The 16085-nt window shown below is 41.9% G+C and overlaps 1 protein-coding gene across 3 annotated transcripts in view; it reads right to left on the bottom strand.

The window, feature by feature from the left end:
- Positions 1-12031: 12031 nt before the first annotated feature.
- The window catches only part of SLC9A6 (solute carrier family 9 member A6), a 31574-nt gene continuing 27520 nt past the window's right edge, over positions 12032-16085 (bottom strand). For 2 of the 3 annotated variants that reach the window (XM_044682486.1, XM_044682489.1), the window contains exons 15-16: positions 14260-14365; positions 12032-12750 (exon numbers count right to left, since the gene is read on the bottom strand). In XM_044682486.1, coding sequence (XP_044538421.1) covers positions 12478-12750; positions 14260-14365 — 379 coding nt within the window. In that variant the 3' untranslated portion in view covers positions 12032-12477. The remainder of the gene's footprint in view (positions 12751-14259; positions 14366-16085) is intronic. The other variant, XM_044682488.1, reaches the window with a different exon arrangement.

Below are 16085 nucleotides of genomic sequence, written 5' to 3'. Positions count from 1 at the left end.
CTAGATGTGTTATCCCTTCTTTAACCCTTACTACCCTATACTCCCTCACTGTAATAATTCTCCCATAATTGCTCCATTTTATCTCTCCCTACTCAATTTTATTTAAGACCATCTAATCAAAATGAACTTATCCCCAAATGTTCTATGTATAATCTTTCTTTCTTTCTTTCTTTTTTAAAGCCTTCCTTTCTGTCTTAGTAAGAACTCAAAAACGGAAGGGCTAGGATAAATGAGGTTAAGTGATTGCCCAGAGAGTACCACAGCTAGGAAATGTCAGGCCAAATTTGAACCCAGGTCTTTCTGATTCCAAGCCTGGTGCTCTATCCACTGAGCCACCTAGCTTCCCCTTGTTTACTTATTTTTTAAAATTTCTTTTATTTAATGAATTAATTTAGAATATTTTTCCATGGTTACAAGATTCATGTTCTTTCCCTTCCCTCCTCCCTCCCAGAGCTGATGAGCAATTCCACTGAGTTTTGCATGAATCATTGTTCAAAACCTATTTCCATAATATTCATATTTGTAATAGAGTGATCATTTAAAGTCTACATCCCCAATCATTTCCCTTTCAAACTACATGATCAATCATAAGTTTTTCTTCTGCATTTCTGCTCCCATAGTTCTTTCTCTGGATGTGGATAGCGTTCTTTCTCATAAGTCCCTCAGAATTGTCCTGGGTCATTGCATTGCTGCTAGTAGAGAAGTCCGTTACATTCAATTGTACCACAGTATATCAGTCTCTGTGTACAATGTTCTCCTGGTTCTGCTCCTTTCACTCTGCATCAATTCCTGGAGGTCTTTCCAGTTCACATGGAATTCCTCCAGTTAATTATTCCTTTGAGCACAATAGTATTCCATCACCAGCATATACCACAATTTGTTCAGCCTTTCCCCAATTAAAGGGCATCCCCTCATTTTCCAGTTTTTTGCCACCACAAAGAGTACGACTATGAATAATTTTGTACAAACATTTTTCCTTATTATCTCTTTGGGGTATGAACCTAGCAGTGGTATTCCTGGATCAAAGGGTATGCATTCTTTTAAAGCCCTTTGGGCATAAGTCTAAATTGCCTTCCAGAATGGTTGGACCAATTCACAACTCCACCAGCAGTGAATTAGTGTCCCAATTTTACCACATCCCCTTCAACATTTATTACTTTCCTTTGCTGTCATATTGGCCAATCTGCTAGGTGTGAGGTGGTACCTCAGAGTTGTTTTGATTTGCATTTCTCTAATTATGAGAAATTTAGAACTTTTTCATGTGCTTATTGATAATTTTGAGTTCTTTATCTGAAAACTGCCTATTCATGTACCTTGCCCATTTATCAATTGAGGAATTGCTTGATTTTTTTGTACAATTAATATAGCTCCTTATAGATTTGAGAAATTAGACTTTTGTCAGAGGTTTTTGTTATAAAGATTTTTTTCCCCAATTTGTTGCTTCTCTAATTTTGGTTGCATTGGTTTTGCTTATACAGATGTTTACTTATTTTTAAATGGCTTATTTCTTGAGTGTTAAGTTTCTGATGAGTAGATAGGGATATTTCAGGCGTCAGGTTTTTTTCTGATGCTGTTTTCTTACCTCTATCTGGGGGGGTCTTTGATCTCTTGGATCTCAGTGTTCTATTCTGGGGCAGGGCGAACAGATGCAGTTACTGCTCCTCAAAGTGGTCTTGGGTCTATGAGTGCCCCTGAGCTCACAACACAGCTACCATCAAACATTCAGTGGCCAGATGCATCAACTCACCCTATGCCCCAGAACCAGAACCTAAAACAGGGCCTTTTCTGCTCTCCTGTGAGTGACCAGAAGCAACAGGGCCCCATCCTCTGCAGCTGGCTGCACTCATCTGGATGTGTTCCTCTCTTCATTCACAGCCACAGCCTCCTGACCCTCCTGTCCAATGCTAGCAGAGGGCCCCCAGTCTTCTCCTGATCAGTGTCCCCACCCCAATACACTCCCAATCTGTGGGGTGAAAGTCTCCCTAACTGCACCAAGGGCTTATTGTTTGTTCACTCAGTGTTTGCACTTCAGGACAGAACCCCCCCCCCACACACACACACACACCTTCTAGGCTGGACCACTGCTTTACTCTGAGTTTTAATGGTTTCTGTAGCTTTAAAGTTCAAGTGGAGGTCTTATTTTAAATTATTTGGGGGGGGTGGAATTTGGGAGAGCCAGGTAGTTTCTTTTCTGTCTTAATCCACCATCTTCCCACAGTCTTTTGGAAGTCTCTCAAATGGTTTGCCTTTACTTTTTTGTGGCTCATCATGTAAATTGGTTCTGCTGGTTCTACTTAATTCATTCCTGATTTTTCATGCGGGCCTTCTTAAGTTCCTTTGAATCCTTCACATTTTTCTACATTGCTTAGGGTGCGGTAACATACCATTGCACTGATATCTCAGCGCCATTCTGGATAGATGGATACACACTTTGTCTGTAAATATTTGCCACCACAAAAAGAGCTGCTACAAATATTTGTTTTATGGTGGTCTTTTCCCTCTGCCCTGATCTCTTCGGTATATACACTGAGGAGTGAGAATTGATTGCTTCAAAGGGAATGCACAGTTTAGTGACCTCTGGGGATGGTTCCAAATTGCATTATAGAATGTTTGGGCCAATTCGCAGCTCCACGCACAGTGTGACTGTCCCCTCATCCCAAACCCCAACATCGTCATTTTCATCCTTTGTTATCTTTGTCAATTTGCTGGTATGAGATGGGATCTCAGTGTTGCTCCGATTTGCATTTTTCTGATTATTAGTGATTGGGAGCGATCTTTCAGCTGGTCACTGATAACTTCTATTTCCTTATTTGACAACTGGCCATTCATATCCTTCAACCACTTATCTATCAAGGAACGCCTCTCGGTCTTATATACTTGTATGAATTCGCCATATAGCTTGCCAATTTGGTCTTTATCAGAGATATTTTCTGCAAAGATTTTTTCATTGATTTTTCAAGGCGACTCTTTTGTGTGTGCTTTCAAGAGTGTTCTCAAAGCCCTCAGCCATTTTCTCATTTCCTGAAATGACTGCTGTGTAGATAACATTAGCTGTAATGGGCGATGAGTTCATAGAGTCCAGTCTCTGGACTGTGGACCCTTCTCTATACTATCTCACTGCAGAAAAGAGTAACATTAGGAACATGTAGTTTTCACACACTGATAAATAATGTTGGCAGCTGACATTTCTATAACTCAGATTTACAAATACTTTCTGAGCAGGTTCTCCTTCAGTCTTTCTAACGGCTTTGTGAGAGAAGTAATTAGGGTCTTTATCTCTGGTTTATAAATGAAGAAACAGAGGCTCAGAGAGGGACAGGTCTCACCCAAGGCCACACAGCTAAGAAGTGGAGGAAATAAGATTCAGCCTGAAAAAGAGCAGAGTGGAACACGAGACTTTGAGTCCAAAAGACCTGTATTCAAATCCCACTTAGATCTCTTTCTAGCTATTGTATATTTCCTTCTTTTTTAAAACCAAAATTATTAGACTTGATTAAAGAATGCTGGATTTAGAATCAGAATCAAATTCTGATTCTGCTACCTGTTACCTGTGTCATCCTGAGCAATTAATTTCTCTTCCTTGGGCCTTAGATTCCTCCTCTGGAAAAGAAAGCGGTTGTTCTAGATAGCCTCTGAGGATTCTGCCAGTTTTATTTCTATGATCCAATGTTTGACCTTGATCAAGTCACTTCACCTCTGTGGGTCTCAGTTTCTTCATCTGTAAAAATGATGATTTTTGAAAATTAAATCAGGGGGCAGCTGGGTAGCTCAGTGGATTGAGAGCCAGGCCTAGAGACGGGAGGTCCTGGGTTCAAATTTGACCTCGGGTACTTCCCAGCTGTGTGACCCTGGACAAGTCACTTGACCCCCCATTGCCTAGCCCTTACCACTCTTCTGCCTTGGAACCAGTACACAGTATTGATTCTAAGATGGAAGGTGAGGGTTAAAAAAAAGAAAATTAAATCATCTCTAAGGTCCCTTCCAACATTAAATATACAATTCTATGAACCATGGTGAGCCTCAGTTTCTTTTTCTGTAGGACAGGGGTAAGAATGCCTGTAATACCTCCCTCCCTATTCCCAGGGTTGTTGGGAGTCTCTAGGAAGAGACTTGTGGAAATCACTTTGCAAACTTGAAGGCAGTTATATAAATAAATATCAGTTGTTGCTGTTGACTTCCTCCCAACCAACCATGTCCTTCTTTTTTTCCCTCCAGCTCCGCAGGGTCTTTTAAAACCTGTCAAACTCCTGACACAAGGCAGGCAGGCAGGGGAAAGAGCTGCCGTTTCTAAGCATTTGATGGGGGCCTAGCAACAGGGCCCAGGCTCCAGACAGGCTCCCTTTCTCCGCCACTCTAACCAAGCAGTTTAGTTCAGTCCCAGTGACAGCAAAACCTTGTCACATCTCCCCAAGATGACAAATGAGTCTGAGCCATAGCAAGGTAGCTCACAATGGATGGTCATTTAAGCAGGCAGCGGCCCTTCTCTCCACACCTCCCCGCAGTGATTCTGGAACACTGATGGTTACTAAAAGGTAAGCCAAAGAACTATTTGGCTTGGGGAGGGGAGGAGGAGAGCCCCAAACCAGAAGCAGGCAATCCAGGAGAGATCATAGATTCAGGCTCCGATCTAGAGCTGGAAAGGATCTCAGGGACCATTTCAGGAGGCCTCATTTTACAGATAAGGAAAATGAGGTCCAGGGACTTGCCCAAAGTCACACAGCTAAGTGGCCGAAGCGTGTTTTCAATTGAAATTTGTCACTCTTTTGAGGTAGACAGGCAAAATGTCTTTTGTTTTGGTTTGGTTTTTTGCTTTAGAGGCAAGGAAATCTTCATTTTGGAAACAGTGGCTGGATAATCTGCCGAGACATCTCCAGTGGAAAGACATCATTTTGACAAACGCCCCCCTCTTCCCTCTTGGCAGAGGGTGGGGAGAACTAGGCATGTAGAATATCATACAGACTGCAACGTGGTGAATGGCTTCACGGAACTGTCTCTTTTTTTCTTCTTTCTTTTTTTTTTATCTTTTGTTAAAAGATAAGTTTACTGGTTAGTTCTGGAAATGAAGGTGAAATAAAAACAAAGGCTACCAACCAAAGCATTTTTTGCAAAAAAAGAAAAGACTTTCACAAAAGGAAAACTTCAGGCAGGCCCTGAAGTCAGGTTTGAACTCATCTCAAAGTGGCTTTAACTGTCTTTTGAATATGGCCTAGTGGAAAGAGTGATGAATTGCAGAGTCTGGAAGATGTGGATTTTAAATTTAACATTTAATAGCTAAATATTATATTTTTATAAAGTTTTATTAATAATAAACTAACTAAAAAGGTACTAACCAGCCCACACCCAAGACCAAAAAAGAGGAAGAGGGAACTCATAAAACAATAACGTGACCACGCAAACGTGGAGGCACAGGAGAGATTAAAGGGGATTTTGGGAAATACTAAGGGACTTATGGGGGATGCACCCCAAAGTTCAAAAATCTCCATTTATACAAAGACCTGCATTTAAATCCCACTTACTTAGCTGTGTGACCCTGGACAAGTCTCTCCCTTCTCCAGAGCTTCATTTTTGCATTTGTAAAATGAGGAGGGTGGCCGTTAGGGGGACGACAACACTCATAAGTCATACTACGAGGTAGAAGCAGGAGATCTTAATATCTAGCTAGCCATATTGATGAGTTTAAAAATAAGAAGCTACCAATTGGGGTGGGCTGGGGAAGTTCCTTCTGTGCCATCTTCCCCCACCCCCAGCAGACAGACTACTTGCCATCACTTATTCTCAGCTGGGTTTGTGGTACTTGCCACAGGCCCCCAAATCCCTAAGTTATTTATGGCTTCGGTAGTGAGCCTCTAAATGACAGAAAGTGCTTCACCAACCTTAGGGCAATACCAGTTATTACTCTGATGTGGCCAAACTAGTCCCTTCTGCTGGAGGCCTTGTCCTTCCTTCTCACAAATCCCAGACCCCACTCTGTGCTCTAGGACCTCTCCCTTCCCCATACCCCAGTTCTTTTCCTTCCTACTGTGGCCCAGAACCAGACCAAAGCAAAGTCTGTGGTTAAAAGCTTGAACCATTTTCTTACTTCTCTTTATCACGTCCCTGAACGTCTGTCTTTGGATCCTTCATTCCATCCCTTTGTTCTGGGTCTGGCCCTGCTCTCACCTTCCTGATAGGGACCCAAAAGCAAGTGGAGATTTATGTTTCTATCACTGCCTCTCCTAAGCCTCATGACTCCAAAAGAGATTTTCCAAATGTCACGTATAAGCCCATGCTAATATAACTCAGTGCAGTGGAATTTATTTTTTTTAATTAGTACACTCCAACATGACAGATAAGTGAGCTTTTATTGCAGATGGGATTATTACCTGTGAAATGTTTACAGGGTAAATTTCACACCAGAACACTGGGGTACAGACAGTCTCTGACCTTCTTCTGTTAGATCATCTCCATGGTTCCAAAAATGAGCTCTTTCTCTTATTTAAACAGGGATCTTCTGGCCTTTTAAGACAAAAGTAGTCTGAATGTTCTGCCTAAATTTCATAAAAACACAGACATAAGGGAGAGTCAAATGAAAAAATAAACAGGGTGTATAACAGACATCCGAGTAGACGGGGAAAAATTAAATTTGGAGAGTGGAAAAAAGTGGCTAGAAGTAGAAAACAAGGCCCAATTGGGATTTGAACCCAGCATCTCCTGCTTTCTAGGTGGGTACTTTATACCACACTAAGCTATGACGCCTCCAGGAAAGAAAGGTACCATGCAGACTTATGCCTTTCAGAGCCTAGCTCAGAGCCAAAAAGATTATTTCAGGTCTTTTCTTTTTTAATAAATATTAACTATCACCATGAGCGAGTCATTTCATCTTTTAGCATTCCCAGAAAACTCTTTGAGTTGGCAAGGAGCAGCGTAGGAACCAAACAACATTGGGAGAGGGAGTTTTCTCCTGCCTCGGTTCTCTAAATCAAAGAAATCCCAAGTCTGGTTCCTGTCCTCTTATGTCTAAAGGATTAAGTAAACACAGAGTAAAGTATGTTTCTTAAGATGCATATAGAGAAATTGAGTCTCCCTTTTTAAAGGTACTCAGAGATCTGAGCAAACTTCCATCATGGCTACTCTAAGTCTCCTCCACTAAGGTCTTCCTCTAATGACTCATCAGGGTGAAGTAACCCAGAATTTCCCAAAGGAAGGCCAGGGGAACCCAAGATACAGTGAAGCGGAAAGAGCACTGAGTCTCAAATCAGACCTAGACTGAAGGCCTAGCTCTGTGGCCTTGGCCAAATCACTTCCTTCTCTGGGCCTCAGTTTCTGTAAAATGGGGATAATACCTGTACCACAGAAACACGGGAAGACTCATATGGACTGTTGTAGAATGAAGTGAGTAGAAACAAGAAAACAATATATACGATGCCTTTCATGAAAGGAATAATAAAACAAAACTGGATATATTTGAAATCTTGATGGCCAGTCTTGGTCCTGTAAAAGGGATAGAGAAACACATCTTCCTCTTATTCTAGGAGACAAAGGGAATTGTGGGTAGGAAATGTTTCCTATGCTATCAGATATGGTTAGTACTTACCTGCTTGATTCTTTTTTTTATTGGGAGGGAGGATGTGAAGAGAATGTTTTCTTTTACCCGGTGATCCCTACCAGAGATGGGTAAGACTTGGATTGCCCTCGGGGATATCACGTTCTTATGTACGGATAAGCAGATACATTCAACCCTTAGTACAAGGTAGAATTTTTTTTAAACCCTCACTTTTTGTCTTAGAATCAATACTGTATATTGGTTCCAAGGCAGAAAAGCAGTGAGGGCTAGGCAATGGGGGTTAAGTGACTTGCCCAGGGTCATACAACTAGGAAGTCTGAGGCCAAACTTGAACCCCAAATCACCCAGGTCCAGGCTTGGCTCTCTATCCATTATACCATCTCGCTGCCTCATAATTTAGTCTTGGAGAGCTGACTGGTACACTAAAAAGTCTCCTTGCCAAGAGTCCCATGGATAACGTATGGCAGAGGCCATGGCTTGACCTTGGCCTTCCTGACTCCAAAGACATGCTTTCTCTATGTATTAGCAATCTCACAAAATTGCTCTAAAGTATTTGACCTTGGCTTGTTTTGCGAATCCTAACTGGAGGCCTCATGGGTATGGGTGTTACTGACAAAGAACATTCCATCCCTGGAAATGGTCACAGCACAGCTCATAGCCACAAAATAACTTTACCCTGTGTCTGGAATGTATGCCCTTCTCACCTCTGCTGTACAGAATCCCTCGCTTTTTTCAAGATGCAGTTTAAGCACAGTCTTCTTCAGGAACCCTTTCCTGATGTCCTCATCTGCTGTGGCCTCCCTCCCAAATGACCTATTTATCTTTTGTGTGTGTGTGTGTGTGTGTGTGTGTGTGTGTGTGTGTGTGTGTGTGTATAAACTCCAGGAAAGTAGAATTTTTCTGTTTTAGATTTGTATTCCTGGCACTTGGCACATAGTAGGTGCTGTAACAAATGCTTGTTTGAATCTGGTCCACATAACTAGATCTTTTTTTTTTAAACCCTCACCTTCCATCTTGTAGTCAATAATGTGTATTGGCTCCAAGGCAGAAGAGTGGCAAGGGTGAGGCAATGGGGGTTAAGTGACTTGCCCAGGGTCACACAGCTAGGAAGTATCTGAGGCCAGGTTTGAACCCAGGACCTCCCATCTCTAGGCCTGGCTCTCAATCTACTGAGTCACCCAGCTGCCCCCATAACTAGATCTCTTGAGCAAGGCAATGGTATAATAGGAGAAAAGGACTGAATCTGGTATCAGAGAACCTGGGTTCAAATTGTGCCAACCCATCCCTGCTGCCCTAAACATCCATACTCACCCCCACCAACCATTACCACCCATCTCCCTGGGCCACAGCTTTTCTTCTCTGTCAAATGACAGAGTTCTTGAGCTATGGTCTCCTGATTCCTCTCAGGACCTACCCTGGATTCATGGACAGAGAGTGACCTGGGCTCTCTGCTGTAAGCCCTACTTGCCAAATCCCAAGGGGGAACGAAGTCAAAGAAACCAGGAAAAGGGGAGTCAATTCTCAGATGACAGAAAAACCAAGAATGATCAGAAGTGATACCAGCCCTGGGGGGAGGGGTACAGAATATGCTATACATTGGGCCTGTCATAGGACATTTTTGCTTAATTATTTTTCTTGTGACATGGGAGAGTTAAATTCCATGAGGGTTAGGAACGGTCTTTCCAGAAATGACTGATTTCAAAACAAAAGCACCCTCAAGTACATTCTCTACTAAAATGACAACTGTCTAAAACGAAAACCCGAAAACCACAAAAGATGCCAGCACTGCCTACGTGGTAGATAACTTTGTTATTACCACTGGCGCTGAGCATTTTTGCCTAATGCTACCAGAGTTGTCCTTTCCAACAACTATATTGGGCTCCAACCTTTTCCTTTTACAGCAAAGGAATCATTTAGTTTCTGAAATCAGTTTCAGGCTTTTATTTTGGATTAATCAGCAAACGATACAGGCTTTATTCAAGAAATGAGCTTGTTATTCAAGGCCTAGAGTCCTTTTACAGTGCAATGAAATGGTCAGTGTGAACACGGTTGCAACAATGGAAAACACCACAAACCACAGCACAGTTTACAAGTTTCTATTGGACTAGACAAACACACTACTAAAATGTTAATTATACCAACATTTTTATATATGCAAAGAGAAAGAAATATATTTGTTATCTCAGTCATGCTTTAAAAAGTCTCTTTTGTACCTGCCTGGGTACAGAATTTCATTTCTCCTGAAATTAAAATCAAAGTGCTTGCAGTTCTTTTCAGTGGGTCGAGCTAGCCCCCAAACCAATCTGTCAATCGCTTGGAGTCTTATTCCTTAAAGGGCTCCACTGTGTGCAGAAGCAGACACTCCCTGATGTACAAATACATATCAGACATTTGCCGGTTCATGAGTTTCATCTTCTTGTTTTTGTCAGCTTAATCGCCCCTCTTCCCAAAGGTACACAAATAAAGAATGGCAGAAAGCTTGAAAGGTAGGTAGTACTTGTTCCTTCTCCCTACAACAAAATGGCTTTGCACGGCTTTTCCCCTCTGAAATAATAGCCTTTTCTAAGAGAAGCTCCTAGAACACTTCCAACACAAGTTCTCTGAGGAAAAATTAAGGGAGTAGGAATATCAAGAACCAATCACCCTCCCACCCTTGGGCAAACACAAACTAAGGCGAGAACCCCAATGGCTCTTAAACAATCCTTTCCGAGAGGGAAATGTGTCCCACATTCAGCAGAAAGAACAGTCTAAAAGCATATGGTCAGACTACTCCAAAGGGAAGTCCAACATCATCCGTCTCCCAGTTTTGGAAGAGGTCATCCATCCTGTCTCTTCTTAAGCTTAGGTGGGGCTGGTGTACAGTCAAACCGTCCATGGGGTAAGCCCGGAATAGCAGGCTTCACTCGTCCCCCTTGATACAGGTTGGCATATAGAGCTGCCCGACTAAAAAGTGATGCGTTCATTAAATCCATCTCAGTGTCCCCCTGAAACCCCCCCCCAAACCAGGCAGGATACAGTTTAGTGATGACATTCTAACAATTTTCAGAAACTGAACTCAGCCACCTGACAGCATAAAAAACTGTAGATCTTTATTGAATATCTTTTTGAAACATGTATAATAGTATGGGGAAGTGATACAGCAGCACCTCAAAACACACAAGGACAAAATCTTTGACTACATGAAGCAGCATACATCAGAAGAATTGAAAACATCAGAGAATTCCTTCATGGCAGGAAGGTCACTAGCACGAGGTACAGAAGGCTACGTCACAAGCTACAACTGCCATTACTAGGTGCAAACCTGTACTACACAAAAGGGCAAAGGGGATTCTCTAGGCCACAGCAAGCACTCCCGCTTACTGGGAGCAAACTAGCTAGGGGCCACCAGAACACCAGAGAGATCAGTCCTAGCCTAGGGGAAAACAATTTAAGGCAAAGCCACTCAGATGTCCCCCCAAACCCCCCAACCCCCCAAAAACCAAACCATTGAATTGTTTTTTCCTGAAACATAAGTAGTCAGTGTTTGCATTTGAAAAAAGGAAATAAAAAAGAGTTCTCCTCAGTATTCACTGCACTTCAAATAATTTCCATTATAATAAACTTAATGGGAAATTGTAAATTTGTTCAGTGCTCAGCCTCAGAAAAAACCAAAAACTTTAAAATACACACGGCAGCTCAAGTATTTCATATTACAAAGGAATAGACAAACAAAGACAACTAGACACAAAGCATGCTAAGGAGTTCTCAAAGTGCAACAACTTTTAACTACTGAAAAGGCAACATTCTTCTCCCTTTCAGCTTGCAATAATCAGTTTGGGGAAGCCAAGTTCCAGTTTACCCAACAAGGGTCTCATTTCCTTTCTGTTGGATGCTGGGAGCGGGCACGAGGGTGATTATAATAGAGCTATAAATTAATTTTCCGTATCAACTACAGTATTACACAAATGACACTGGGATGTGGTCAGTTTCAGGGCGCTATGTCTACTGCTTACAGCAAGAAAAGCTGCTTCAATAATGCCTGAAAGAGAAAGGGCCACACAACCGCCAAGCTTGCTTTCTGCATCACATACATGACCAAAACTTAAGCAGCAATTTAGCATCTAAAGGTAATCAGACTGGAGGCAGAATATTTAGGTATTTTGAGAGGCCTCTGAAATCCCCATTCTATTACGACTACCCTCCCACCCTCAGCCAGCACCCCCTCGGCCAGGGGATGTGTTGTGCCTTTCAGTACCATAAAGTACAATACCCTCCAAGACCCTTACTGGCCAGGAGGAATTTTCAAATATGATTTCAAAGTCCTTCCTTCCCACTTACTTTACAAAAGGTACTCACTAGCACCCATGCTTATCATCAGTCTGGCTCTTCCTGGCCCAAGGAAACATGTGACGTCTCCCTCCTCCAGATGAAGAAGCATGACCAGAGCTGAAGCCAGCCAGCCAGCACAGTTTTGCCATCATGCTCTGAGCCAGAACAGGCCACATGGAATGTCACTGAAATCCCATATCTCAACTAGACTCTGCCATTGGACTCCTCTGGGAAAAAAGATCACCCTCTCCCCCCCAACTCAAACTAAAACTACACCCTGATAATTTGGTATTTTGATAAAGTGTCAAGTAACTAGAAGAATAAGGAACCTGGCCTCTTTTTGTACTGAGTTGAAAAAGGTGGCAGGACCCACGCTATCACTAGGCAGGAGGCTGGAAACAACGCCACTCCACAAAGTGCAGGTAACAGGGGATTTTTTTTTTTAAATCAAAGAACTGCTTGTTCACAATTTGCTCTGTACAAAATACATATATTCTTGCTATGCCATATAAACAATTCATACAGCTGAAACGGTCAGATACATGCATTGGACTTGGTAGGTAGTACACATTTCTTCACAATTGCGTATGCAAATTTTACAGTCAGGTTAGTGAGCAACAGACAAGTTAAGCTGGCCCATGCCTTGTAGTATCTAACATATTTAATGGGGGCTCGGAATCATCCATGGGAAGAACCAGGCGGGTCCCACGAATCACAAGTTCGTGGTCTCCAAATGCCAGCTCTCGATCCAGGACATCTTCAGAGGTATTTCCCATAAGCCTCCTAGGAGCGCTGGCCGCCATGGAGTCAGTGCTAACAGTAGAATCACCATATGTCAAGCTAATGTCACCATCGTTCAAGATAAGGTCAGAATCATCATCTTTCAGTTGTTCCTGATTCTAAACAAAGAGATAAAACAAATATTACTTTCCAGACAATTTTCTTAGCAGAAGACCAAAACATAAGAGTCACAGGTGAACTAAGTCCATGAAAGACTTATTTATTGTTATATAAGCAATGCCTAGAAATAAGTTACCCCCTTAACAGACTCAATTCTGAAGATAAGATAAAGAACAGCCTCAGCACCAGACTATCGATCTCCCAGATCAACGAGTGAAGGTTCTAATGAGAACTCTCTTTAATTGTAAATCTCTTCGCAATGAATAAGTCCCTCATTGTAGAAAAAAATGTTTTTTTAAAAAGAGTAAAAAATAAAGATAAAAATTCATGGGGCTAAAAATCAGTTGCCACCCTGTACCTTCCCCACCACTGTTCTTGGTTCTGCTCCCAAGGGCCAAGCAAAACAAGACTAAGCCCTCCCCCTTATGACAGTCTTCAAATACTTGAAACCAACTAACTGTGTCACCCTCCATCCTCTAATCTTCCCCACAGGCTAAGCAACCCCAGTTCTTTCAACTGATTTTCATATGCCATGGTTGTCAGCCATCTTGCCATCCTGGCCACCATCCTCTGGACACAATGTCCCCCTAAAATGTGGCAGTAAGAACTGAACATGATCCTCTATAAGGCATACAACGCCTCATCACTCACTACCTACCAAGTTTACATGGTTGGGGTAGAGGGAGGGGAAGAAAGATACTTTGCAAGCCCGGGTGTGAGTTATTACCATTAATATTTGACCACATCCATCTTGTCTGAGATGATACCCTCCGTTTCTTCAACAGTTTGGAATTTCTTGTCCCGAAACAGCTGGGATAAATATGCTATTCCGTGGATTCTTTTTAGAGGGTAGGTCTGGGATTAGAAGGTTGGGTTTCAGATGTGAAAAAAAAACTATTTAAAAATCAGACTTTTTTCCTAAGTCTGGCCCATGCATCAGTCGTGTCACCTAAGCTCTAATGCTTAGAACAGAATGCAAGGACTCACAAACCATAAACTGGAAGCTAAAGAAAGAAAGAGGAGTCGAGATGATGCCTTGACATGCTCATGGCTCCAACAAGAGGGAAGAGAAGTTGTGTCAGAGAGCCACAAGAATAAAAGCGCACACCACCACACATCATCTGTTACTCACAGGAGCTTCACCAATAGGAACTGAGATCCTTCTGCCATTTTGTGGATGAGGATGGAAAAAAGACCTAGCCTGGGCCACATTCTGCAAACCAGGGAACCAACCCAGGTGCCACTAGAAAACTGGCTCCAAAAACAGTACTCAGTACAGCTTTATTCCTACTGCCAATCAAAATTTCAGTCTGAATCACACACAAAGGTTTCTGGGCATGCTCAAATGGCCCATTTGCTAAGTTAAAAAAAAAAAAGGTGCTCACTTCCTTAAAGCCCATGCATGCTTTGGTGGCTTAAAGGAAAAACAAAACAAAACAAAGAAGTAGTCCACAGACCAGACAAGATGAGGTTAAGTCAAGTGGAGCTGTCGGACTAGAACTACTTACTTCATAAGCCTGGGGGCTCGTCAGACATCTCGCCAGGGGTCCACAGAAACTAGGGAGTGTCGAAGTAAGAGGAGGTCCGCTGTGGGTCAGGAGAGGCTTCAGATAGCTGTGCTTGTTAAGAGAGAACTTCAAATGTCCTTATTCATCATGCTAAAATGCCCAACTTATTTAATGGAAGCAATCAATACCAAGAAAGAGAGCTTGAATCATTTTCAAGTTACCACCAAATTAACTAAGGAAGAGAAAAGGAAAGGTTCTGATAATCAATTTATCCTCTGGAGAAAGACAGTCGCTTTAATCATGTGACCTATGAATCTGATTAGTAGCGGCAAAAACAAGTTCTCGATCAAACTCTACAAGTGGAATCCTTCTAATTATTACTCAAAAAAGCTGTCAAAGGGCAATCAAGCCTATTCCAAAGACCTCTCGAAATTGTTCGTTTTTATATACTTCCATCACTAGCCTCGATTCAGTATTCATTAGTTCCCCTCAAAAAGAATACCAAATTATCACGAGACAATGAACAACTCAGAGGAGGAAATTACAGTACAAAATAGAAAGAAATAGCATTCCCTCAACCCCACCCCCTCTGTATCACTTTTCAAGGACCCAGCATTCAGAAAAAAATCAGTCTTTATACAAGCCTTTATCATGACCACTTTACTAATACTTATTAGTTCTTGCATGAAAATGCAACAGCTTGAGACAGTAAGCCATCTTTGAAATTTCTGAAATTCACATCGTGAATACTGGACCCCCTTTCCCTCCACAGCAAACTAAATGAGATGATCTACAACCTACTTTTCAGAACAAAAAAGTCAAGTTTTTCGGGCAGAGCCCATGTCCCTAGTTTTTGTAGTGCCTAGCATAAGGCCCTCAGGCCCTGGGAAAGCATCTTAATAAATGTATCTTAACAAATTATCTTAATAAATGCTGGTGGAATCAACTGTTGCAACTGAAGATTTCATGACTACTATGTTTCTAAACCTGAGATAGAGACTGTCAAATTTTGTTAAGATTTATCCATTTATCCAAATATCTCTTTACTCCAATAGATCTCTGTTCTCATCAGCTAGGGTATCTCCACCAAGGATGAAGATCACACACCACCCACTGTGCCCATCTTGTGGGATGCTTATCCAGGTTCTCTACTAACTTTGCCACAAGGAGGAGGGATGAGGGAGTTGCTGATGGACATTTCGGGGGCCATTCAATTTAAAGAAAGAAAAGAATGGAGGGCTGCACAAAGCAATCTGCAATTCTCACTACCCTATTTTGTATTACTGAGATAACTTGAGTTTTGGTGCCCAATATGGAAAAACATGCTGTCCTTCCATTGTCCTACATGTCTTGCATGAGGATGATTCTGTTACTTCATATCATACATTACCCAGAGTGTACTCTTTGGTTAAAAAATAAGATTTACACAGAAGGCACTCAAATATTTGTTCAATGAAGTAAAATGGATAAAAAACATCAAGGATTCAGAAGGGCCTATGTCCCAAATGCTGGTAAAATTGCTGCTTCTGATTTAATTAACATTAAGCAATTTTGCAAAACCAGGGCTCGCTCTCTCTTTCTCTAATGGAAGCCTTAATGTACCACGAGAACTGGTTATATTCTTGTTTCTTGTAGTGATTAGTTTTAGAAGCAAGAGTCCATTATGTTACAACATTTTGCAGGCTTTTGGCCAAATGGGCAAGGAGAAAAGATGAGTGCTCATTCTCTCTTAAAGCTTTCCTTGTTTAATGCAGGGGTTCTTAACTTGGGGCTGGCAGACTTCCAAGGGGAGACCCTTGGAGGGAATTCAGGGGGATCCATAAACT

Source organism: Gracilinanus agilis, chromosome X (assembly GCF_016433145.1).
Source record: "Gracilinanus agilis isolate LMUSP501 chromosome X, AgileGrace, whole genome shotgun sequence".
Classification (NCBI taxonomy): Eukaryota; Metazoa; Chordata; class Mammalia; order Didelphimorphia; family Didelphidae; genus Gracilinanus; species Gracilinanus agilis.
This window is presented reverse-complemented; position numbering and strand designations above follow the sequence as displayed.